Source organism: Cariama cristata, unplaced genomic scaffold (genome assembly GCF_000690535.1).
Source record: "Cariama cristata isolate BGI_N322 unplaced genomic scaffold, ASM69053v1 scaffold17758, whole genome shotgun sequence".
Lineage (NCBI taxonomy): Eukaryota > Metazoa > Chordata > Aves > Cariamiformes > Cariamidae > Cariama > Cariama cristata.
Window position 1 is genome coordinate 1 of NW_009630844.1, and position 26,955 is coordinate 26,955.

Here is a 26,955-nt window from a genome sequence, read left to right on the forward strand (position 1 = left end):
ATGATTCTATGATTCTATGATTCTATACATATCAAATGTTGTGCTCTAAATTCTACACTTCCTGTTTTTTTATCTTGCACTGAATATAGGTGTGGACGAGACATGCAAAGTTGAAGCTAAGAAAATCTCAGCACAAAAATAATTTTTGGTGTGAAGTACTATGTGCCAATTGGGTTACCTGACAAAAGCTCAAAGATTGCCCTAAGGACCACACCTTAGTCTGTGGCATGACTAGGTTGTAGGAAAAGCTCAGTAGTTCTCACAAGGAGCTTTTCATTGTCTTAGAATCATGGAATTGTTTAGGCTGGAAAGGATCTTTAAGATCATTGAGTCTGACCGTTAACCTGGCATGGCCAAGTCCACCACTAAACCATGTCCCTAAGCACTACATCCACACGCCTTTTAAATGCCTCCAGGGATGATGACTCTGCCACTTCCCTGGGCAGCCTGTGCCAATGCCTGACAACCCTTTTGGTGAAGAAATTCTTCCTGATATCCAATCTAAACCTCCCCTGGTGCAACCTGAGGCCATTTGCTCTTGTCCTATCGCTGGTTACTTGGGAGAAGAGACCGACCCCCACCTCAATATAACCTCCTGTCTGGTAGTTGTAGAGAGCGATAAAGTCTCTCCTCAGCTTCCTCTTCTGCAGGCTAAACAACCCCAGTTGCCTCAGCCACTTCTCATAAGACTTGTGTTATAGACCCTTCACCAGCCTCATTGCCCTTCTTTGGAGACGCTACAGCACCTCAATGTCTTTCTTGTAGTGAGGGGACCTCACTACACATCCCTAGTCCTGCTGGCCACACTGTTTCTGATACAAGCCAGGATGCTTTTGGCCTCCTTGGTCAACTGGGCACACTGCTGGCTCGTGTTCAAGTTGGCTGTCAACCAACACCCCCAGGTCCTTTTCCACCGGGCAGCTTTCCAGCCACTCTTCCCCGAGCCTGCAGTATTGCATGGGGTTGTTGTGACCCAAGTGCAGGACCTAGCGCTTGGTCTTGTAGGTATTTTGTATTCCATGAAAATAGTCATGCCAGTTAGGTTTCCTTTAGGGGCTGCTTTGCACAAACGTGTAAGATTTGCCTGTAAACCTCTATTTTATTAACTGTTCAAACTCAGACTTCTAAAGAGTGTGTACTCTCTTTTTGGAAAGAGAGATCCATTTTCTTCTTTGAAATAAGGGAAATATTTTCACAGCCTTTTAGTTTCGAAGGTAGTACTGATAGGGAATTTATTTCTTAAAATCAGATGCCTGTTAAGATGTAATCTGCCTTTTACTGCACATACTGTATATACTGCAGGTATGTACACCAGCAGGACTAATGAAGTCAAAGGCAGGAATCCCGTATCTTTTGCATTACAAGTTATCTTTAAAACAAATACTGCTAACAGCTTTTGAAGAATTAGAGTATTTTATATTTTTATTTTGTTGGTTCTGTTTGACAACATAATACAGACTGGGGTGAGGGGAAGTATTTGAGCTTATATTGAAATGAATTCACAAGCAGTGTACTTTCATTTAACTTTTTTTTCTTTACATTTTTGTTTACACCTTTTTATACTCTGTAACTTACCTGGAAATTACCTTGTGAGGATTGTGCAGAACTATGAATGTCATGATAGTATGGTGGATCTGTAAAAAACATCTATTTTGCAAAATGAGATCTTTAGGTGAAAAACTTTGTGCATTATTTAGCAAATGATGTACTAATTTTTAGCAAATTGTTCACTGTGACAATCATTCAGCAAACCTTTGAAATTTCATTAATTAAATTATAAACAAGGATTTTGCATCAGGCTGAATTAGATAGGGTTTGATAAATTATTCTTAGAAAATTGAGGGATTCCAAATCCTGATAAATTAGATTGTCATCTCCTCACCAAGAGAGATAGGAGTCGAGTACATTTTAATTAAATTGTGAACAATGGATGTCTTGCAACACTTTTTAAAACTATTTCAAGCCAGGGATGTGTAAATATTTGAAAAGCTGCTTATCAAACCAGTAATATGTATAGCACTGCTTCAAATGTTAATTCTATTTAAGTAAGCTTTCTGTTGGTGATGATCATGTCTTTGGTTTAGACCATCTCCCTCTGACAGCAGAAGGGGTGGAAGAAGAGACTTTTAAGCAAAAGATTGCACTACTGGCTTTGGTTAATATTGCAAACAATCTTTCTTGCTTTTTAGATGGTGTGAGCGCTGATGCCATGGATGACACTAAAATTAGCGAACAGAAGAAAAATGCTCAGGGTCTAAAAGGAGGAAAAGTAGAAGAGTTGCAGGTTGTAAAGGACCTAGAGGATGAAATAAGAAAATTAAATCACAAATTGTCTTCTGCCAGAGAAGAAAACAAACTTCTTATGAAAGAGCAAGAATTGGCAAAGGTAGAAAAAATCCAAATAACACAAGAATATGAAAATCTTAAATCTGACTTTACTATGCTTCAAAGTTCTGTTGCAGAGCAAGATGCTCTCCTGAAAGAACAGGAGAAGAAGCTCCAATCAAAGACATCGCTACCAGAAGATGTTGTCAGACTACAGCAAGCACTGTTAGGTACAAAGATGATCATTTTTTTTAAAATTTTTTTTTAGTTTTAATATATTTTCACAGATTTTCACTTTTAAAGCTCAGATTTTATTTTAAGAATTTGGAACCGAGTGTGAGAATATGTACCTTTTAAGAGTTGCTGCTGTAGAAAAGGGTTGTCAATTGAGGTCAGGCTGAGCAGAAAAGGAGACATAATTAGGACTGGAATGATTATCACAGGGGTTTCTGATTAGGTGAGTAATCATGTCTGCCAACTGTTTGACAGGTTTTTCTTTCTTTAAGTAAGCCTCAATGGAAGTTGTTTGTTTAAATTCTAAAAGTACACTTTTTTGTGTATAAAGGCACTCTGCTGCTAATATCTTGTTAAACAGGTATGTTTCAGTGTTTAAGAAGTATATCTGTATGTAGAAAATATTTTATATTGCATAATTGATACACTGTAGTACCGAAGTCCTCCTAATGTGAACTCAGTTGTAAAAGTAATACTCTCCTTTGTGGTGGTGATCGACTGTGCATTTGAATCTTTTACAGCACTAATGCTTATCATCTCAAAATACTGTGAAACTATTCTCTTCTGAGTAGCAGAGTTCTGTTGGGGCAAGGTGGGAGAATGATTTGTTTTTATTGTTGTTTGGAAAGTAGTAAAATTATGTATTTTTTGTTTTCCTTTATAGAAGCAGAAGATGAAATAGCAAGACTTTCAAGTTTAAATCAGGTAAAGCAATTTCTAAATTAAGCCAACAAGAAAGTTCATAGCAGTAGTAACTGATGGAAAACACACATTCTGGCACTATACGTTTTTGGAGTATTCACACTTCTACATAAGTAACCTTGTAATCAAGGAAATAATTGTAGATTAATTCTATAACTACATGTGAAATTGACAGAAACAATACATTTTGACTTGTGAAACTCCACAGCATACTCTGGTAAAGAAAACTTGTGGAGTTCCACCTATCCCATTACTTCTTATGCTGCTGTAACATATGTTTTTAAAGTATTAATAGTACGTTCTGTAAAATTTGTCATTTTTCACCTCTTCTACTTTGGCACATTTCAGTTTTGACACTGTTATCAGTTGCAAAATACCTCTCTTCTTCCACGTAGCACTCTAATAATACTACATTCCATCTTACTGATGAAGTTAAGCAGTAGAACGTACAGTTTCTCTGGAACACATCTTTAGTTTTTGGCAAGGTTGACTTAGTCCTTTATAAACTCAGGCTTGAGACATTTGGCTTAGTTAACTTTGTATCCAGTAGTATTTTTCAGTTGGGGTCTTCTGTGTTTTGCATGCATTCAGGAGTTCCCATGGCATTTTTCATAAGGATGTTATTTGGGTGTCCTTGATTAAAACTTCCTGTCTTGCCATGCAGCATACTATATTTAGCGTATCTCTTGAGACATAATAGTTTTTCCCAGCTGTGGATCCATACCTCAGAGGTGGATATAACTTTGCTTGTCAGACCATGACTTTTTGTGTAAATTGTGCTCCTAAACTTCTTGATGAGAAAATATGTGCATGTATGATGGGAGAGACAAATACTTCACAATGAAGAATTTTTAACTGGGATGATACACGTGTAGGCTTAGGGATTCTAACATAAAAATGAATGCATTGCTTTTAATTGTTGAGGGGAAAAAAGAAACAGTTTCAAACCTAAACAGTTTATAAATTTCAGCAAGATGAAGTCTAATATTTAGAATCTTTTTTTAAGGAGGGACTTGAGAAAGAACTGACAAGTGCACAACGTAAAAATGAGCATATTCTTTCTGCGTACGCTGAGGATCAGAATTCAGAATTAAGTCAGTTAAGACAAGATTTGGAGAGGAAAGAACATGAATTAAATGAAAGTATTGCTGAAAGAGAAACATTAATAGCAGAGTTGGAAGAACTAGACAAGCAGAATCAAGAAGCTACTCAGGTAATAAATATTGCAACTAATTATTGAACTGCTAAAATAAATGTTTATATTTGTGTGTGTTTATCTTTTAAGCTTATCTTTGAGCGTTGATAACAGGGAAATATAAGTTATCCTCTGAGACTTAAAAAGAATATTTGGACCAGTGTTTCTTTCTATCTGCCATCTCAGTGCAAAATTCTGAAGTGCAAGAAACCCACTTGTTATGGACAAATAAATAATATGGCATGTCAGCTATCCGTAAGAGATGTTACTTTGTGAAGTCCAGTTAAATACTACTTGATTTGGCCTTGCAAGACTTTTGACAGTTTTTATCCTGCTAATAGTTTGATCTCTGTCTTATGACACTATGCATAACATGAATGATTTTTTTAAACTTTTTTCTTTTCATTATTTTTAATTGTGTTGAATAATTAAGTTACCTTTAAAATTATCTTGTTGTCACTGTTGTGATATATTTGACCTGTAAACACAATTGCAAGCCATGTGTTTTCAATATTGGTTTACTTTATGGAATTGAAGATTTAAAGTGTTTTCCTGTGAAATGAATCCCGGCAAGTGTCTTTAAAAATAAGCTCAAACAAGAAATTGAAAATAGAATATACAGATATGCGTTCACTTCTGTAATGTATTATTTTAAATTTAGTGCCTCCCTGTTTTTAAGTAATGGGTGTTTGCTGCATACCTATTCCAACTGCTCTGACAAATTCTGACAGTTCTCTTAAGTAGTTCTCTTTTTGTTCCTTGATTTTTAGGTAGTTAGCGTGTTTTTTAGGGAGAGGGTGTTTTTGGTTTTAGTGACATGTGATCTATCCCTGTTTGATATTTGGTTTTAATTAACTTACATTGACTAGTTGATACTACTTGCCAAATTATGTTGGCAACCAGGAAACATTTTTCTTTCCCCTCAGTTGTTTTTTTCTGTTGTTCAGAGGATAAAAATTAATGAAATGCGTAGTTCGGCTGGTTCTCCTGTCCTAATAAACTTGTGCTTGTGTTCATTTCAGCATATGATTACACTGAAAGAGCAGCTGTCAAAACAACACACAGAAACTGATAGTATCATCAAGCAGCTGAAATTTGACATAGATTTTGAAAGAAAGAAAGTATCAGAATTAGAAATTGAGAAGGTGGAAACTATTAAGGAGTTAGACAGTCAGAAAGAAAAACTAAGCCAATGTTCATATGCACTGAATGATTTGCATGTAAGTAAGCAGCAGCTTCAGGATCATATTAAAGATCTTCAGGAACAATTAAGGAAAGCCCAGGACTGTAATTTCCGTAATAAAAAAGAAATCGGAGAATTGCAGCAGAGACTAAAAGAAAGAGAGGAGGAACTTTCTGTATCCTTGAGCAAGTTAACAGAAAAAAGTAATCAGGAATCTAACTACACTTGTCAAGATCAGATTCTGAAGGAAAGAGAAGTAGAAATTGCAAAACTACAGAATGACATTGCAGAAGGTAAACATCTAAATGAAGATTTGGAGAAATCTTTGTCTGACCTCAGAACAGAAAATGGAAAGCTGATAGCAGCCACTGAAGAACTAAAACAGGAGTTAAGTGATGCCATTTCTGAGAAAAATAAAGTTTACTTGGAAAAAGACACGGTTGTGGAGGCTTTGAAAATGGAAAAAAGACAGTTAGAGAATGAATTAAACCAGACAGAAAAGAGGCTTTTGGAACAAGCACATAAGTATAAGCAAACTATTGAGGAATTATCAAAAGCTCGTAGCATGGATACCACTGCATTGCAGCTTGAACATGAGCGCCTGGTTAAACTCAACCAAGAAAAAGACTTTAAGATTGCTGAGCTTAAAAGGAGCATTGAGCAGATGGAAACTGACCATCAAGAAACAAAAGAGATGTTGACTACTAGTTTAGGAGGACAAAAGCAGTTGACAGAACTCATAAAAGAAAAAGAGGTATTTATTGAAAAATTAAAAAATCAAGCCTTACAGGTGAAGCAGGAACTTGAGGAATATATGAAAGTTTCAGAAAAGCAGGATGTCTTAAAACAGAACTTGGAGGAAAAAGACAGAAGTCTTGCAGTCATGAAAGAAGAAAATAATCATTTGAAAGAAGAAATTGAACGCCTTAAGGATCAGCAAAGTAGGTCTACACCTGTGGTTGAGCCTAAAACTCTAGATATTATCATTGAACTTGAAAGTGAGGTAACACAGTTAAAAGTAATAAAGAATAATCTTGAAGAAGAAATAGAAGTTCACAAAAAAACAATAGAAGATCAGACTCAAACAACAGTGCAACTTCGGCAGTCTTTGCAGGAGCAAAGAAAGGAAATAGATGAGTCTAAATTTCAGTGTGAGCAAATGAACGTCACACATGAAAGACTTTCTTTAGAGAAAGATGAGGAAATTAAAAATTTGCAGAAAACAATTGAACAAATTAAAACTCAATTGCACAAAGAGAGACAGATTATTCAGACTGATTCCTCTGATCTTTTTCAGGAAACCAAAGTTCAGTCTCTTAATGGAGAAAATGGAAATGAAAAACATGACTTATCTAAAGCTGAGATTCAAAGACTGGTAAAAGGTATCAAAGAAAGGGAGATGGAGATTAAGCTTCTAAATGAAAAGAATGTTTCTCTAAGTCAGCAAATTGATCAGTTGTCTAAGGATGAAGTTGGCAAACTTACTCGGATCATTCAAGAGAAGGATTTAGAAATACAAGCTCTCAATGCTAGAGTTTCCTCAGCTTCCTATAGGCAGGATGTTCTTTGTCTTCAGCAGCAGCTGCAAGCTTATGTTATGGAAAGAGAACAAGTACTAGCAGTTTTAAGTGAAAAGACAAGAGAAAACAGTCAGTTAAAATCAGAGTATCGTAATATCATGGATATGGTCGCTGCTAAAGAAGCAGCTTTGGTAAGGTTGCAAGAGGAGAATCAAAAGTTATCTAATAGATCTGAAAACAGCAGTCAAGACATGTCTAGAGAAACTATTCAGAATTTATCCCGTATCATTCGAGAAAAAGATATTGAAATAGATGCTCTAAGTCAAAAATGCCAAACCTTACTGACTGTCTTGCAGACATCTAGTACAGGTACCGATAACGGGTCAGGAAGTGTTAACAGTAACCAGTTTGAGGAACTTCTGCAAGAACGTGATAAACTAAAACAGCAAGTAAAGAAGATGGAAGAGTGGAAGCAGCAAGTAATAACCACGGTTCAGAATATGCAGCATGAGTCAGCTCACCTCCAAGAAGAGTTACATAAGCTTCAAGCACAAATTTCAGTTGAAAGCGATAGTAATTCAAAGTTGCAGGTAGATTATAATGGCTTGATTCAGAGTTATGAACAGAATGAGAAAAAGCTGAAAAGTTTCAGTCAGGAATTAGCACAAATTCAAAACAGCATAGGACAGCTTCATAACACCAAGGATCTTCTCCTGAGTAAACTTGATTTGGTAACACCATCTGTGGCAATGGCTTCCACTGTTTCAGAGCATTCAGGCACTCCTGAATTACTAAGTGATGAGTCTAAACTCCTTCAGAAGGAGTTGGAACAACTGAAAAAAAAGTTGCAAGAAAAAGATTCAACTATTAGGACTCTTCAGGAAAACAATCAACGATTATCTGATTCTGTGGCTACAGCATCAGAGATTGAAAGAAAGAGTCAAGAAGGGACTGAGTCAGAGATGCGGCAGATCAAAGAAAAACATGATGTCTTGCAGAAATCACTTAGGGAAAAAGACATATTAATTAAATCTAAAAGTGATCAGTTACTTTCTGTGAGTGAAAATCTTAGTAACAAAGAAAATGAAAATGAGCTTTTGAAGCAAGCTGTGACTAATCTTAAAGAAAGAAATTTAATTTTAGAAATGGATATTCGAAAACTGAAAGAAGAAAATGAAACAATAGTAAAAAAAATAGGGAAAAAGAAACAGAATTCCGAGCGCTTCAGGAGACTAATATGCAATTTTCAATGATGCTGAAAGAGAAAGAGTTTGAGTCTAACTCAATGAACGAAAAAGCTCTTGCTTTTGAGAAGCTGTTGAAAGAAAAAGAACAGGTATGTACATTCATATTTATTAATATCTTTAAAAACTAGTCACGTGGTAATGCATTTTTGTGTGTATGTAGCTATCAAGCGTTTACCTGAAATCCGTTTGTGATTCCCTACTGCATTACACTACAACAAAAATCCTCCCCTTGCAAAGTTAAGAAATTAAAAGTCAGCAGGTGAGTGGTTTACAATGTTATCTGTTAATTATGCAGCCATAAACTACATTTTTCATTTATTTGGAAATTACTCATTTACTGAACAGCTGCTTAATATTTTGCTTTGACCCTGTTGCTCATTAAGTGCCCTGTATTATTTTTACTGTATGGTCCTGAAACTTCTGCAGAGTTGACCAGCAGGACTAATTTTCCAATGCGCTTTCCTTTAGTGTTTGTCATTCCGGTGTGATTGCTTCACAACATCACTGTGAGATGAACGGGTTTGTGTCTTGCTTTTATGACTGGAGAGACTCCACTACAAAAAAAGAGAAAAGATTGGGCAAGCTAAAATACTGCGTTCTTCTCTGTAACTTGACATATGGAAAAATTTATACTTTTTTCAAAGCATATCTTCAGAGAGAAGTTGCAGTGGCTTATTAAAGAAGAATCTTTTTTAAGAGAGCAAAGAATTATGTGGCATCATTGATACACAGGTCAATAGCATGTTATATGAACTGCTGCTGCTGGAGTTAACGAAGTAATGTGTCAATTGCCATTTCTCTTTGAGAAATAGACATTAAGCATAGTGCAAAAGTCTTCCTGTAGTTCTGAGAAACACTTGACAGCAGAACTCTAGGATGTAGATATTTTTGGTTTGCTTTGTAGGCTCTGAAAGTGAATATGTCCTAGTGGGCAGTCTTTTCTGGTAATTAATTCTAAACAGATAATTTTCTTTCCTCTGTACTGTCCAGATCCCCGTTCTCTTTGTCTTGGTGGTTCTGGTCACCATTCTTCAGTCTCTCTTACCATTGTCCCCTTCCATGCATACTGTTCTTATACTTCCTGTTGCCTTTAGCATCACTTTTCATTTTCCAAAGTTATAAGTATTACCTATTATCAGAGAGTGGGATTTAAGCAAGCCATTGCTAAGTAACTTGGCATTAATTTTTTTCCCCTACTATAAGTATAATAAAAAAAATTCATAGAATCATAGAATGATTTGGGCTGGAAGGTACCTTAAAGATCATCTAGTTCCAACCCCCCTGCCATGGGCAGGGAGACCTTCCACTAGACCAGGTTGCTCAAAGCCTCATCCAGCCTGGCCGTGAAGACTTGCAGGGATGGGACATCCACAACTTCTCTGGGCAACTTGTTCCAGTGCCTCACCACCCTCGCATCTCTTTGAAGCATTTTCAAACTACCAACTAAATCTGCAATGTAATGTATTTGGAAAAGCAAAATATGAATTGCATTTAACAATATGGGTCTTTGTAAATTCATCATTTGGAAGTCTCAACTTTGACATAATATATGTGAAAAACTAGGAGTATCTTTCGGGTTTTTTTGAGAAGTTTGACTTAGGACAGATGTTTATCTCTGCTCATAGTAGAGGTTTCCCTATCCTGTTCTAAAGAAATACTGAAGAGATACAATGAGAAGTTTTATTGTCTCAAAGTACACTTACATTGTGAAAAATAGCTTTGAATTGCCATTAGGACTTTTTATGTTCATCAGTCTTGCCCACATAAAATATACTAATACTTTGCAAATTCGCACTCTCTACTTTGTGGGTTTTTTGCGTTTTGTTTTTTGTTTTTCTAACTCATGGAAATCTACATTGTCTGGCTAGATTCTCTATGTTGCATGTCTTTGGCTGGCAGACTTTCACTCACTGGTGACTCAGGCTTTCAGTTTCACAAGCATGGAACATTTGTCTGGACATTTTTCTTGCACAGATTGGAGAAGTTCCTGTTACATGCTTTGTGTTTGCCATGGAGAACTAGGAAAAATAGTATTCAAACAGTTTTGTATTTTGTGCGTGTGTGTCAGAAGATAGCATGACATAAAAAGAGGTTTGCCTGCACGTTTATGGTTCTACTGCAAAAAGAATTTTTCTATATTCAGTTTTATTAATAAAAACAAATAATTAAAGCTCATAAGCATTAGTGATAAAAACAGATTGGTTTACTTTTATCCAACGTATTCAATAAGTAACTGCTTTCAAATCAATGTATGAGACAAAAGTTAAAGAGCATGCTGAAAAGTTTCAGGTAACTGAAAATGCATTTATGTGCGTATGTGAATTCTGTGTAACTGACATACACTTCTCCTTTATACGCTACTGTAAAGTTGTAAATTGCGTGTAAGTGGGAACATTATTTGTTGAAATTTGCAATCTGAAAATGGGATAGACATTGCTGTGATTCATTGAAGGCTAATCTTTGGGAGTGAGGCCACCTTATGGTTTGTTTTTAAAGATTTCTTAATGTATTTAGTCTTCTTAAGTTCAGACAAGTTGACTTACCTAGGCTGATGCTTTACATGTGCATGGCCTAATAAACGGGTATCACAGAGAATAGATTCCAAACACGGGGAAAAGTGAAATTTTCAAGTATACAGGTGTGTGAGACACTATGTACCTAGTACCTATGTCTCATCTAAAGATAGGTAGTTATTTGTTCACAGCAGTCAATTAAGACAATGCATCTGTATAGTGTCTTTTAGCAATAACTTTTATTTTGTCTTGTAACACATGAGTGAAATAACTTCAGAATAATATTTTCCCTGGATGATTTTCTGTGTTGTAGGGCTATGAGTGTCCTGCCCTTTTCCTTGTTAGATCGGTATTGTCTCTGTGCTCTTCTGGGCAGAGACTACATCTTCTTTGGTAAAACTGTTTGCCATGTTTGAAATGCTTGGTTTTTTCTTCAACAGGGCAAGACAGGAGAATTGAATCAACTGTTAAATGAAGTTAAATCAATGCAGGAAAAGGCTGTTACTTTTCAGCAAGAGAGAGACCAAGTCATGGTAGCACTAAAACAGAAGCAAATGGAGAGCAGTGCCCTGCAGAGTGAGGTACACCACTGAATGATTTACAGTTGCAAGAAATAAAAGAAAAAAGAATAAGAAATTGCATCTGTAATATTTTCTGGTTATTTTTGGTAGCAATCACTTGTAAAAAGCATTTAAAATCAATACATGTGATGTGCTTCAATGGACATGTTTTATGTTTGCTCAAATTATTTTTATGAAAGGTGATAGCATGAGCAACCTAAGTTATGTTCTACACAGATACAGCATTTGCGTGAGAAAGAGCAGCGCCTAAATCAGGAACTGGAGAGGTTACGTAATCACCTTTTGGAAATGGAAGACTCCTATACGCGGGAAGCTTTAGCTGCAGAAGACAGAGAGGTGAAGCTAAGAAAGAAAGTTTTGATTTTGGAAGAAAAACTTGTGTCCTCATCCACTGCAGTGGAGAATGCCAGGTAGTCTTTTAATTAATACACTAGTAGTATTGGCTGCAAGTATCACCATTAGCTACACTGATACTGATGGCTTTATTTTACTGAATTACCATTCTATAACATGCTAAGCACTTGAGAGAACAAAAAGATATGAACTTTTGTTACTGTAAATCAGGAAGGTGATTTGAAATATGTTGGCTACTGATAAGAACTTAAGAAAATATTTCTCCTTTTAGTAGCAACTATTGAAATCTCACATCTGTGACAGTGCTTAGAACTAGAAGCAACAAAAATCCCTCAACCCGTCAATTTAGTTGTCTGTCGAATCAAAGAAGGTGGACAACTTTTAAGTTAGTTTGAAAATGTCGGTTTGAAAGAGTCTTATATGCTTCAATGCACAGATGTGACTGTGATGCTTTGTGAATTACTTTTGAGACAAGTATGCATCCTTACTTTATACCTGATACCGTGGAAAGTATACACTGCTGTAAGATTTTCTCTTTTTAGCATATATATATATATATATATATATAAAGCAAGATGCATTGAAGTTCTCATGGGTAGCAGAACCTGGGAGGCTAGAGCCAATCATGGTTTTTTATTTATTTGCCATAATCACATTTTTCAACCGGAACAATGAAAACTCAAGTATTAAAATTACTTAATGCCTATCTTGACTGCTTTATTTAAAGGAATGTTGATTACTTCAGGCAAAGTTCTTTTTTCATCTTATTACAGTTGTCCAAATGAACAAATATTTTAATCAAAAAATATGTATGTAGCTGCAGTCTTTCTTTTTTCAAGTGCCAAAGATGGATTCTGCTCTTAACGTTCTTAGCAAAGAGATTTCTGAATTGAGCAGAATTTGTTGAAAAATTGTGAAGAGTGAAATGTAAAAATGTGAAAAATTGTGGAGAAAGTGGAAGAGTTGGGAGAAAGTTGTGTAAAAACTGTTTATCAGAATGTTCCTTAATTCTTCATCAAACTTGTTAAATACCTTTCAAGAAATACTGCCTATTTCCCACCTGATATGCACTCTTTAAAAAGGCTGGCATAGGAGTAAATCAGGTTCATAATATTTTGCATAATGGGAAGTTAAATGGTGCATTCAGTGATCAGTATGGAGCAAGATATACTGAGATCCTGGAGACTGGCTTTAAAAGTAAAAATTGTTAGAAAGGCCTATTGATTTGTGTAGTATTTGCAGCAGACAGTTAGCAAGATAGGGATTCTTTTTTTGGTAAAGATAATATTACAATAATGAACAGCAAGGGTTTGTTTTTTTCTTTTTGTAATGCATTTCAAACAAACGTAGTTCATTGTTTTGATTGCCAAAATTTTATTACCAGACTCATTTAAAGTCTGTTATTAGGGTTTTTTGTTTTGGTTTGTTTTTTGTTGTTTTTTAAGAGGAATGAGGAAAAAATTGCCTTCAGTTTTATAAATTGAGTTGAAAAATTAAAGGTAGGCTATTTTTGCTGGAGTTTAATTTTTCTCTGTGATGACTTTTGTTATTGTCTTCATAAGTAATGTATTTTATTTTCATTAAGTCATCAAGCTAGTCTGCAGGTTGAATCTTTGCAAGAGCAGTTAAACCTGGTTTCCAAGCAGAGAGATGAAACTGTGCTACAGCTCACCATCGCACAGGACCAAGTGAAGCAGTATGCATTGTCACTGGCCAACCTGCAGATGGTACTAGAGCAGTTCCAACAGGGTAAGTTTTGTCAAGAAATGACAAAGATTGCAACAAGCGTTTTTCAACTGGCGTAGTTACTATATGTTGGTGGTTTTAAAATATTAGTTACCAGGTTTCCTTTTTGATAGCTTGAATTTCAGAATCTGTTGTCTTTTAAAAAACTTACAAAAAGAATTCTGTCCCTATGAAAACTGATGGTCAGTATCTCATTTATGGAATATTAATTCCCCTTCTGCCTCATGAAGACCAGATATGATAATGCTGAGGTTTTGCAATTGCATATCCTAAAAAGAGTTACATGTTGTGAATCAAGATTTTTTTTTTTGGTTTGTATTTTTAACCCTTTAGAAGAAAAAGCTATGTATTCAGCAGAGCTGGAGAAACACCAAAAACAGTCTGCAGAATGGAGGAAAAAAGCAGAGAACTTAGAAGAAAAAGTTGTATCACTGCAGGTGGGCTAAATAATGAAATTGAACCCTATGAAACTGAAGCTAATTCTTGACAGAATTTTTTGGTTTTAACTGCTGTGTTAAGTGTTACTGTCTAAAAATACATCAAGTTGTTACATAATTATTGTCTCTTCCTTGGAAGAGAGGGGGGCAGTAAAAGAGCGTCAGCAAAGTAGCATTCCTCTGCTGACCATCTGTTTTCTGAGGATGTTTACAATCCAGATATTCTAAAGAACAAGTGATTGAAGTCTCTGCATCTGTTATGTTCGATCTGTGTTATATTAGTGTAATTGTGATAGTGAACTCCCTTGCTTCTCTTTTTGTCCCTTTCCTGCCCTCTATTCAGGAAAGTTTAGGAGAGGCAAATGCTGCACTGGATGCAGCATCAAGGCTTACTGAGCAGCTTGACATCAAAGAGGAGCAGATTGAAGAGCTTAAGAAAGAAGGTAACTACATTTTTTTTTTTGTGTCTCTGCTTAAAACATTCTAAGCAGCTGAGGAAACAATTTAGTATTCCTAGGAACTTACCAAAATTCGTCTTCTATGAGGAAAAGAGTAATTCTGTGCCACCTTTTGAGGTCTTCCTTGTTTATAAAACAAACTTGAGAAAGTATGTTTACCTTCTGTTAGGGATCTTTCTCAAAAGAAAACCCTGTAGTAGTCAGGATGTCTTTTTCTTTTTTTTTCTTCCCCATAGATACCAAAGCGCTTGATTTAGCTCTGTAAGTGTCTTTTAAAAAAGTTTGTGAAATACCAAATGTCAGATTTTTCCATATTTGACATAAACACAGGAATACAGTGAGGTAGAGAGAAAGGGTGTGCTGTTGGTAAGAGATGTAGAGTGAGCAGATCTTGCACAGATATGAGACTGTCTGAAGAGATTATGTGGAAGGTCTTGGACACATCTTTAGATTGTATTTTTAGATCTCATTTCAAATAAGCTTCCTGATTACTCATATTTAGAAAGATGCCTTTCATATTGTTGTCAGATTAAGTACTCTGTCATTCGATGAATGTCGTTACTTTGGATTTGAGGACAATACTTGGCCAGATAGTAGAGGAATTTGCCAGAAGAAACAGTTTTGAAAAGGAAGAATATTTACAGTGAGTGTGGTCAAATGTTGGAATAGGTTGCCCAGAGGCATGGAGTGTGCATCTGTGGAGATGCTCAAAACCCAACTGGCCATGGTCCAGGACAGCCTCCTGTAAATGACCCTGCTTGAGCAGAGGGGTTGGATTAGGTCATCTAGAGGTCCCTTCCAACAGAAATGTTTCTTTGTTTTTGTGATTCTGTGAATGTTTCAGGGTGTGGCTTTGGTTTTTTGTTTGTTTTTTTTTTTCTTTCTGACATCACTGAAACCTGAATTCTGTGAGATGTGTAGCTTTCTCTTTCATAAACATGTTTAGCATTAAAATTATAGGAAAGCCTAAGGAGACAGAATAACCTTTCACTAAAAACTGATACTATTTCAATGTATTTCTATTTTATGAGCTTACGCTCTTTAGTCTAATCAAATGGAAAACAATGAAGGGTAATTTCTATACAGTGTGTTTTGAGTATCAAACATCAGTAGGATTTATAAGCTCAGAGACTCACTTGGAGATCACAAAACAGCTATATGAGTAATGTAAGGTCACTGTTCTTTTTCATTACTGTATTAATTTTAATTTTCATGAGAAAGGAGTCATAGCATTAGCTAAAGCAGGACTTAGGACTAATAATAATTTTGTTGGATTTCTGTACTTGCGTCTCAGCCTTGACTTGTAATTTTTGTCTGCAATGTTTCGTTGAACCAAGAGGGAAAGTTACTTCTCTGTGTCTAGTTGCATGACAGTTCTGATATGGGTGAACCTGTTAACAGTACTGACTGCTGAGGGAATATTAGGCTTTTTTCTTTCTTTTTTATTGTCTTCATTTGTCTTCTCCTCCATTTTCCCAACTGAGTCCTACTTTCTTTTTCCCTCTTTCTTTCTGTGGGTCACCATATTTTGCTATTACTGCACCATCCTCTGTTACGATCAGGCATTCACTGAGCACATGGAATAAATCTAAAATCAGAGGAAAACTTATGATTGGTCCCTGAAGCAGCTCTAAAAATGGAGCTTGAAGAGCAGAGGTTTGCTGACTCTGTGGTTACTTAACAGCTCTTATTTTCTGGGTTTTTTTTCCCCCATGTCTTGGGGAAATTTTTGGGTGAATGCCTTTTAATTAAGGCTTGCTGGGGGAAGACCTGGAACATAATCTCTGCTGGATGCAGTGGTAACTCTTGCTCTGAACATATGCAACTAATTATTGCTATTCATTTTTAAATTATAATTTGTCTTACTCTTGAAATAAATAATATTTTCTTAAATCACACTTGCTTATGATTGGATAGTTAGTGCGAAAAGTAATTTGAAAGTCTTCACAATTTCAGCAAGAACTCTGTGTGCAAAGTGACAACTTTTCTCCTACATAATTGAATTTGTACTTACTTACATTTAGTGGTGTCTATGTGCAACTTGGCATCCAAGTGGGCGTCATAGGAGTGCTCCCTGAGTTCACATATGAATTTTACAAGCTAAATTAAGTTTCAAACTGCTACATGAATGTACAACTAAATACTGATTTGTTTTTTAATTGACTGATCTGTATATCTCTGTCTCACTACAGACATTCACAGCAAAAGTTTTCAAACACTCTGAATTGATATTAACTTTGGCATAGGCAAATACGGCATTCTTAAATGGGGAGCTCTTCATTACTGGTTAATGTTGATTGCAAACTTTTGCATATGAAAGCAGGAGGGGTTTGAACTTTGAGAGATAACTGAATCTCTATTTTATCAGGCTATGTTGTATTGGCAAGTGATTTACTTGTTAAATTGAAAAGGGATTGTTGCATAAAGGAAACAACACTTTAATGTTGTTGTAGAATAAAGTATTATGTTTATTGAGGAAAAAAAAAAGAGACCACTCCATTTTCTCTATTTACACAAGAAAACATATCATGTCTTATTGAAAATTGGCCAAATACATTCCCAGACACAGTTTTGTTGGCCAAATCTTTTGAAGGATTTCTTTATGGATTTTTTTGGCAGGAAAAGTGATTTTAATGGAAAAGTATAAGATGTACCAGATGCAGTTTTCTAGATTGCCATAAATGGTTAACAAATTATTGGAGACTGTTGTAAATGTCTGGTTTACAGCAGTCCATGCTGAATTTTGGCTCAGGTCTTTTTTGTTATTCATTCTTTTCATACACATGAAATAGAAGTCCTTTGCAACTGCAACATTCTATTTTAGAAGGAAATATTCCATTTAAAAAATATGTTTAATGATAGAGTTGCATAGTCACTCTAGATGGAATATAGCTGTGTAGCTGTCCTTAAAAGTTGGTCCTCTTTGATACAAAATCTTTCTGCCAGGAAAAAATAGAAAACAGTAACATTTAAATTATTAATACATGTTTTAAAATTCATCCTGTGAATAAAAACTGAAAAGGAAACTAATGGTTGTTTTGCTTTGTAGAGCAATAGCAACAGCATAAGATTTACTTGAAACTTGTTTTCAGATACTGTTTGTTAATCTTTTTGTGGCATTAATAGTTTAATTTTTTAAATTCCCTTTTACTCTGTGGAGACTCCAATAACACCTCAACTTCCACATATGCTCCTACAACTGCTATCATTCCATAATTATATTGCAAATGTTTCCTTTCAAGTATTGGGGTCCTATTTAACCACATTTACAAAGTAACATAATTTTAAGTAAGTTTGAACCTTGAAACCATGGATTAATTCTCCTGTGCCTCACCTTGGTGTTTTGAGAGAGAGAAGTGCTGAAGAGCAGTCACATTATTGGATTGGATTTCAGTGCATATGGATGTAGTTGTTACAAGATATATTGTGGTATAACATATATAATTTTGTTTGGTTTTTAACTTGTTTTGAATAAGGAGCTTAATCCTTATGTTCCTTGAATAAGAATTTTACCAGCATGACACTAGTTAGTTTGTTCTACTCTGTACTCTCTAAAATTCGTATTTGTGAAGTAAAATGTTTAAATAAAGATGTGGAGTATTTGAACAGGACATACTAGGTTGTATCCATTTCACAGCCTAGCTCTTTAATATATATATATAAAAATTCTGTGCAGGTTCTAAGAGAGTTATTGGTGTTAATTGAGAACCATGTTGTGTCACCATAGTTGTGGCATGCATTTATTAAAGATTGAAAATCATGTGGGAACTACAGTGGAATGTTTTTCATGCATCCCAGATCATTTGAAGGGTATAAAAATTTATAAAAGTCACTTTTCTTACAAAGATGTTGAGACTTTTTAGAAATTAACTACAAGATAGATATAAGAAAAGTGTATCTTTTGTGGATTTTCTTTTTTTTTTTTTAAGTGAAGCACTTTTAATTAGCATGAGCCCAAGAAGTGTTAAAATGGTAGGGAAATTAAGTTGATCGGCAGTTTTTCCATAGGATTTGAAGATAAGCATTCAACTTACAGAGGGAGAGGAGGAAAAGCTCATCATTTCTGCTTCTATAAGGGTAGAGTTGTACTTCACATGGACAGTCCATGTTATAATATATTAGTCAAGCTTTTGTGTGTGATTCAGACTTACTTGTACTTTCATTGGGAAGAAAGTAACTTCAAAGGGAGTATCTTGCAGAACCTCAGTTTGGTGAAAAATTGTATTTTTGCTGTCTTGAGGTTAAGCCGTTTGTAGTTTATCTTCTAAGAATTCTTTGTAGCTTGTAATTATTTATTTTCTTGTCTGAGAACATTTTAGGGCCAGTGTTCTTAAATCCTGTGTTTGGGGATTTAAGTAAGATACATTTTTCTAGCACTTTTTAGTCTGTGTTTTTGTATAAACTTGTGACCTGAACATCAGATACTTTTATCCAGTTTCTAGTATATCTGAATTTTTATAAAGAGAAAACTTTGTACCTGGTTTCCTTATAATCAGAATGTTGTAAATATTTATGGCAAGTGAAACTTTTAGGAGAATTTTTTTTTCTTTATTATGAGCTTTATTTTTGAGTTTTGTGGGAGCTCAGAGGAAGCCTGAGTTACTGACACAGAATGATTGGGGTAATTGGGTGTATTCTGTATTTGAGCTAACAAGTAATTTGTGTTAGTGGAATTTTAGAATTGTAGAGAAGTTGGTGCTGTGAAATTACTGGGCAAGAATGAATATAACAATATCATGCCATGGCTTCTTTTAATGAAACAGGCTACTACATTTGCATCTCCCTCATTAGGCACTTTGATGTCGTGAGGCTCAAGTGTGTAGATAGTAGGCAAATCATTGATTAAGGTCAGGAATTTCAGAAAGCTGAAAAGTTATAGCACTAGTGAATGCAGAATCTAAACTCCTCTCTTCTAATAGTTCCTGTTTCAGGTTTGTGGAGAGGAAAAAGAGTCCTTTGTGTAGGCCAAGAATGTTGTTATCGGTGTTGTGATATCCTAGATGAACCGATTTCATTGCAGCCACTACAGAACAGTATCAGAACTTGGAGTCAGTGTGCACAAAAAGGCAGAAACTCTGTGTAGTGACTCCTAGCACACTCCTAGACAACCTTATATTAATTAACTTACAATACTGGCCTGTTCACTTAATTTGCAGGCCATAATGCCTGACTGAAAGTGTTTGCTATTTTCCTCTTAGTTTTGTCTTTGGTTCATAGTAGCTGTGGCATTTCATCTCTGCCATTTTTAACTGAATGTTTGCATACCCAAAAGTATGGAGAATCTTGAAAAAATCTCTGCAGAGCCTTTCTTGCCAGTATACTGAATTGTGAAGCACAGCAGTGATTCTAGGATGCGTTAATGTGTCCCAGCGTGCTGTTTCCAGAGCTTGCATCGGTTAACAGGAGGGGGAAGGGTCCTAACAGAAGAGACCCACAAATTACGGATGCTGCTGAGACTGGAGAACTCCTGAGTACTTCAAAGCTTTAGCAACCTGGTAGTATAGTATGCAGAATAGCTGAGTTTAGGAGGTTGAGTACTGAAATCAAAAGACCTGATGCCAACATGCAGTTTGAGCAGATTATGAAAAAGATTGCCAGCACAGGACTATAGACCTTGATCAAGAGTTTCTTTCCAGTTCTGTATTATCTAGGTGCAACAGAACAGTTCATCAGACCTTCTGCAATTGATTTATTTTCTGTGTGTTCCTGTACTTTAGCATTGAGTATCGTTCCAGAAATTTCAGCTTATGACTTCAAATAATAAGACTTATTAAGTTGACACTTTTTTATAAAAAGTAAAGCTGACTTTGTTTTTTTTAAAAAAGCACCGTAACAATATTAGCATATTTTTATTTTAAAATGTGTGTATTATTAATAAATCTTGCAACAAAGTTTCAAAGTTTCAATTTTTGTTTATTTTTTGTGACATAACATTTTATAGGTGAGATCAGAAGAGAAATGTTAGAAGATGTGCAAAATAAACTAATGAATCTTATGAACAGCACAGAAGGAAAAGTGGACAAGTAAGTCTTTAATGAAAGTCTTCAAAAACCAAAAAAATGTATACGTTCCTCACAGTGTACAGATACATGACTGACGCAGTTGTAAGAGTAGTGCAGAACTGGGCTTCTGTATGTGATGTTGTAATTATACTTTAATTATTTTGGCATTTTTCAGTTGTTTGGTGGTTGTAAATAGTAATTTTGATTGGTAAAACCAATGTGTATCTAAATTTGGATTACTGATGTGTTTCTTAAGTAGAAGTGTGCTTCAATAGCATGAGCTCTACAAATGGAGATAGAAGTTCTTAATGAATGTCTGTTACAGGTGTGAACAACAAACCCTTTCATGTAGCTAGCATCACCTGGATGTTGTGTAAATCTGTCTTCCTTGGTCTTTTTGGTTTTTTTTTTCTTCTCTTTACACATTAGAACTGAAATGGGGACAGGCAAATGGGTTCCCCTGTCGCCTTCCTTACATCTTGATTTGGGACTGCACATAAGTATCTGTTTAAATGCTCTTCTGAGTCAAGATCTTAGAATAAACATTTTCCCTGATTGTCGTACTTCCATAAAAATTTGCTTGTGTACAATTTGGTTTCACCTTACTGCATACAATATTTCTAACGCTGTCCAAATTGACACTTGCTGTATAAAAAATATAATTTGTACGAAAGGAAATTGGTGAGGTACCCTTTTAGTTCCTTGTATTAGATTTGTTTACTTGGATTATTGTAAATTAGGCAAGAGTATGAGGAATAACTGCATCAACATTACAGTATCAACTGTTAGCTAAGAGCAGGTATAACAAGCTTCCTTTGTTCTGCAGGCTCCTAATGAGAAATCTGTTTGTTGGACACTTTCATACTCCAAAAAATAAACGTCCTGAAGTGTTAAGGTTAATGGGAAGTATCTTGGGAATAAAAAAGGAAGAACTTGATCAGGTAATACTTTGCAGAAAACTAGACTTCCTTTTTTATTTGTGGTATCCTTACCTGAAAGTAGAATGACTTGCTGCTAAACTAAATGTGACTGTCTCTGCACTTCTTGTGGGGAAAGTATGGTTTTTGTTCTCTCATCTGAATTAATTTTTTATGCAGAACATGCTGATCTTAATGGAATCTTTTGATAACATTATTTTAATAAAATGGATCTCATTTTACTGAGGAATGCTAATGCAGAAAGGAAGGGATTTAACTTTGTGCTATTATGTATAATAAATGTAATATATCAGTTACAGAAAAGTAAGCCAGTTCTGTATGTACCATTAGGTATTGTGAAGAATGTGGGGCTTATATTTTTAAACAGAGCGCCATTGTTTTAGACTGCCAGTCTTTGGGAGGCAGAGAATAAGGTTTTGACAGTAATTAAAATTTTTATTTATCTGTAGGATTCCCACATAGTTATGGTGAATAAATATAATGAGCACAGTGTTGCAGTTTCTTTTACCTGCTGCTTTAGTGTTGGTTTCCTAACTTTTCTTTAATACTTTCTAGTTATTATCTGAAGAGCAAAGAGGAGTTACGAGATGGGTGACTGGCTGGCTTGGTGGAGGAACTGGGTCAAAGAGTGTCCCTAGTACACCTTTGAGGCCAACTCATCAGAACGTTTTTAATAGTGTAAGAATTAGTCATGCATTCTCTATGTTTGAGTGGTAAAAATGGGGCAGTTGCATATTAATGCTTATGTTTGACTCAACAGTATATTGAGCTTCATTTACTGATGCTACTGTATCTTGCATTATTTGTTTTGTGCAGCTGCTTTGGCATAAGGGTTTTTTCTGCACTAAATAAATATGTAGGCATTGGTGAAAATTATACAATACTAAATGTTGGGCTAATACAGAAATCTAGTTACTGTTCCACCGGTTCCTGGGATCCCTGACTTCTTACAGTATGGACTTTATCTTGCAAACTGACGGTACTGGAGGTTAAATACATGTGGAAGTCAGGAATTCTGCAATAGTCAACAATACAGAAGACCATGACATTGTATTTTGATGACTCTGTTCGCATATGTCCTTTAAATTTCATTTGAAAAGCTTTCTCAGCTGCTGAAGCTCGTTCCTCTTAGGTACAGCATATAAAGTTGATATTTTAATTTTTCAAATACTGTAAAGCAACAGTTCTCTTAGCATGATCCATGGGAGCAGTTTATCTATGGAACTTTCCATTTTGCAGGCCAGTAAATAATACACTTAAGGATAGAGCACTGAGGGATTGGGCTTTTTGGATTAACTTTGGTTTTTTGCTCATTGAGCTAGAAAAGCATGTTGAGAATTTATGCCTGTAAATTATCTTGAAGAGTAGGGATTTTTTTTTTTTGCCCACTAAAATAACGCAGGTACTTAGGCCACCAGAGGATTGTGGTCTGATTAACTACAGATGTAAAAGAAGAAAATTAATGCTTTTGTGTGTATAGTACAGGCTTTACTAAGCAAAATTTTATCTTGTGATGCTACTGACACCTTAATTATTCCATGCTTCCTTTATTCAAGACTTTTTGTCAAATCAAGCAATGCGTTTTAAGAGAAATGTTTAAGTTTTATGTGTTTCTGAAGGAGTGATTTGTTTGAGCCATGGATGCAGAAAATACTGTGATGTCAGTAGCAGCATGGGATTCTTGAAACAACTGGCTTAAATCAGTAATGGAACTATGGTGGAAGTATATCTGTTATCTTTAGAGTGTATCAATTTCACATAGATACTACTTACTGAGACAATAAAAAACAGCGTATTTTGAAAGTAAATTTCATTGTCACTTACTAAGGACTACTTAGTACCAAGTACTAGTACTTGGTACTAAGTACCAGTATATAAATCTTTGGAGGCTGTTGACAGCTTTTTGTTTTCTGTACATATGTATTTTTAACTTACGTACTTTTCAACAGAGCATCAATAAAATATAGTAACTGGTAGCCTCTTGTAGTCTTTTTCAGAATTGTTTGTGAAATTCCTCGAAACAGAATCTTGCCCAAGCCTTCCTCCACCCAAGCTCTCTGTTCAAGATATGAAACCTTTAGGAGCAGCAGGAACTGGTAAAACTAGCAGTACTCCATCCAACAGTCAAACGCAAGGTAACATTTGAAGGAAAATTTAAATCTTTACACAGAACATAAATAACTAAAGGTAGAATTTTCAAGGGGATTTCAATGATTACGTGCTTCCTCACTTATGAACTATGAATTTGATGTCTTCCCCCCCAATTTCCCACTTTCTCTTCTCTTTCTTTTTCTTCTTCCCCCACCCCTCCTTTTCACTGCTTCTATACCCCACTTCCTAAAATCTCAGTACAGAAGATTGCAGGGACCAAATTACCTTTGATATGGAAAGGCTTTAACAGCACCTGTTAGAGCCAAACAGATGCTGTGCAGACAACTCCATATGGTGTATCAGTGAACCCAGTCCTGATTTGCAAGTAATACCAACCTTGTAGTGCATCTCTGGTATGTAGAATCTGGTTGGTCAGAGAGGACTGAAATAAAGTCAGTTAAGTATATGGCCTGATTCGAAATCTCTGTAAGCTGTGCATGAGTGTTAACTTTGATTTTTCTAAGGCAGAGAACAATTATGCTTATATTATGTGTGTTGAAATTAATGCACTTTTGTCTAAGTAATGTAAGATGCAAATCTTCAGTTTAACTGGTCCAGTTTGTACTTAATTTTTTTACATGCATTTAAGACTTCAACTTAATACAAAAAAAAAAAACCACACGAACCCCCAAAACCTGTTATATAGATCTCCAGGGAAAGATATATATGCTAAAAAACCCTCTTTCAATTCACCTAAAGTAGTTCAGTGTTACAAAGTATAAACGTCTACTGTGAAATACCAATTTATCTCTGAAAGCAGTATTTTTTTTTTTAAATAAATCTAAATTAAGTTTAATTTTCTTTTTACTCTTCTTCCTTGTAGTATAACAGTAATATAATAGGTAAAGTACCTATTTTAGTTGGCAAAAAACCAATTTCCTTGTCTGGAAGAACTAAATTCTTGGTCCCTTTTACCCCTTCAGGAGCTAAATTGCTGACTTGTAAACCTAGACACTCATTATATATCCCTTTAATTGTTTGGTTCCTTTAAGTTTTTTGTTCCTAGAAATGAACAATACGGTAGCAGTTTTTAAGTGCTGGACACAAATGTCAGTATAATATCCACACAGAAATGCATTTATGAGAATTAGGATGTTTACATGATGAAAGACCTTTTTTAAAAAAAAAAATCTGAATACAATCATGTGTCCAAACAATTAGTATGATACAGGAATGTCAGTTTAATTTCTGGTTTACATCTGCTGTAGGAACCTTGAGAACAGGTTACATGTGGAGCTGAGCGAGGACTTGATGGGGCAAAGTGAGGAGGGGCAAGTCGATTGTTAGATTAAAAAAATATTTATTAATATTTTTCTTAATTAAGATTAGAATTTTGTTAGAATTTGACTAATGAGCGAACATTAAGTTTTGTCGCAAGACTAACTTGTGACTCACTGTCAGTGGCATTTTTTTACAGGGGTTTTCTTGGGTCTATCCCTGGGGAAGCTGTACCAATACACCATGGGGTGGGAAACCTACCTGTGTGCTGCATTGTAGTGCATGCACAAGGGCCTTTATGCCTTTGCATAGTGCTGGAATCAACGTGACAGATATTTCATGTCTGACATTGCATGCGTGAAGTGAACCTTGGCAAAGAGTGTTCATGTTGCCTGTCACAGAGATTATATATAGATTCTTTTGGGTAGCCTGAGCTGTTACTGAATTTCAGCTGCCAACAAGTGCAGAATGGTTGGCAGGTCCTGGGAGCGCCCTGCTCTTTAAATCAGTCTTTTAACTGGTGGCCTGAATTCTTCAGCAAAGGAAGCAGTGGCAGATGAGATCCAAGATGAGAGAAGGTATAGTGAAAATCTTTGAGAGCATCTACAGTCCATTGCAAGAAGACAGGATTTTAATGTTGCAAAAGTAATAAGCAATTTTAGAACTTGTTTGTGAAAAAATGTTATAAAATTGGGTAGATTTATGAATGCTTTCTAACAAAGTGGTTTTGTTGTTGGGTTTTTGGTGGCATTTTGTTGTTTGGTTGTTTTTTTTTTTTACATTTCAGATTCTGCAGTCTTGGGAATGAGCAGAAGACCAGATACAAATCCATTTTTAGCACCTCGATCTGCAGCAGTGCCTCTCATAACACCTGCTAGTAGTTCTGGGCATCTGCTTATGAAACCTATTTCTGATGTGTTGCCTACTTTTACACCACTGCCAGTGTCCGCTGATGCCAGTGCTGGTGCTGTACTAAAAGACCTCCTAAAACAATAGATGATCTTGTATCGGTATGATGTTAGTAGCACTTTAAGGAAAACGAGAACACTATGCTGTATATAATTTACCACAGTGAGGCCTTCTGTAAAAAGTCATGTACAGGTTTGCAATTGTACCTTACTTTTCTTTTAATTATGAACTAACCAGTGCTTTGGGAATTGTAATGGTGGCAGGAATAACTGCCTTCTTTATAGCAGACATTCATTTTGGACATGGGTTAAATCTTAAACTGAGAAAAAAATTCTGTCTTGTTGCTAGATTGTCACAAGACAAACAGAAGGATTTTTAAACCTTGGTTATATTCTGAGTTGTTTCAGTGATGCATAGACAGCATTAACTCTTTGGTGTTGAGATCTGTTTTTCCATTAAAACAATCTGCCATTGGCAGTGGGCCTTCAAGAACTAGAATTTAAAAAATAAATAAATGAAAAATATTTAAAAATCTCCAGCCAAAATTGATCTTATTTGAGATGTTCAGTTAATGACACAAACTCCAAAGAATAAGATGCTGAGCATATGAGAGTGTGATTACTGAGCATCTGCAGTCTTCCCACATGCAATTTACGATATTTACTTAATGTTCACTAGGACATGTATCTCTTATTTACAGGATTGGTTACATTTGGGGGCTACTTGAGGCTTGTTAATCTCTTCTTGCACAATGATTTGATTCACCCCTCCTGACTAATAGCTGCTTTCAGCAGTCAAACCGATCAGCACCAAGGAGTTAACTGTGGAAGTGAGTGCTTCATTTTCTAGAGGTGTCTATGTGATGAAGAGTCGGGGTAATGTAGCAAAAGATGGCTTTGCATATATAAAGACACTGTACCCTAATGGTCTAAGATGTATATTTGAGAGACTTTTTATCTTGCAGGATTTTGTAGATCCAAATACAGGCTTAAAGCTTGAACACATGTATAGCATTTAAAGGGAAGAAGATGCTTATTCATCTCAAGTGTGTAAATAAGTCTTTGTAAGACCAAGGCCAAAGTCAATTATTCTGTAAATTTTGCTGTGATTACCTGCCAAACAAAGCGTACAAGTTGAGAATGAAGTTGCATACTACAGGATAAAAGTCATCTTGCAAAAGTCATCTTCATAGTGAATCTGAGATAAAACATCTTCAGTTTAAAATATATAATTTCTTAATCT

The 26,955-nt window shown here is 35.5% G+C and overlaps 1 protein-coding gene across 1 annotated transcript; it reads left to right on the forward strand.

Annotated features, from left to right (window-relative positions):
* Window positions 1–2,189: 2,189 nt before the first annotated feature.
* On the forward strand, window positions 2,190–25,800 carry LOC104165954 (thyroid receptor-interacting protein 11-like; the record flags this gene model as incomplete). Its single annotated transcript, XM_009705734.1, is given in 15 exon segments — window positions 2,190–2,555; window positions 3,224–3,264; window positions 4,268–4,474; window positions 5,479–8,350; window positions 8,353–8,495; window positions 11,360–11,500; window positions 11,717–11,910; window positions 13,440–13,603; window positions 13,934–14,037; window positions 14,381–14,480; window positions 20,437–20,518; window positions 21,324–21,438; window positions 21,991–22,113; window positions 23,423–23,570; window positions 25,592–25,800. Coding segments are annotated over 15 exon segments (5,009 nt in total), but the record flags the coding sequence as incomplete, so codon positions are not given.
* Window positions 25,801–26,955: the final 1,155 nt, after the last annotated feature.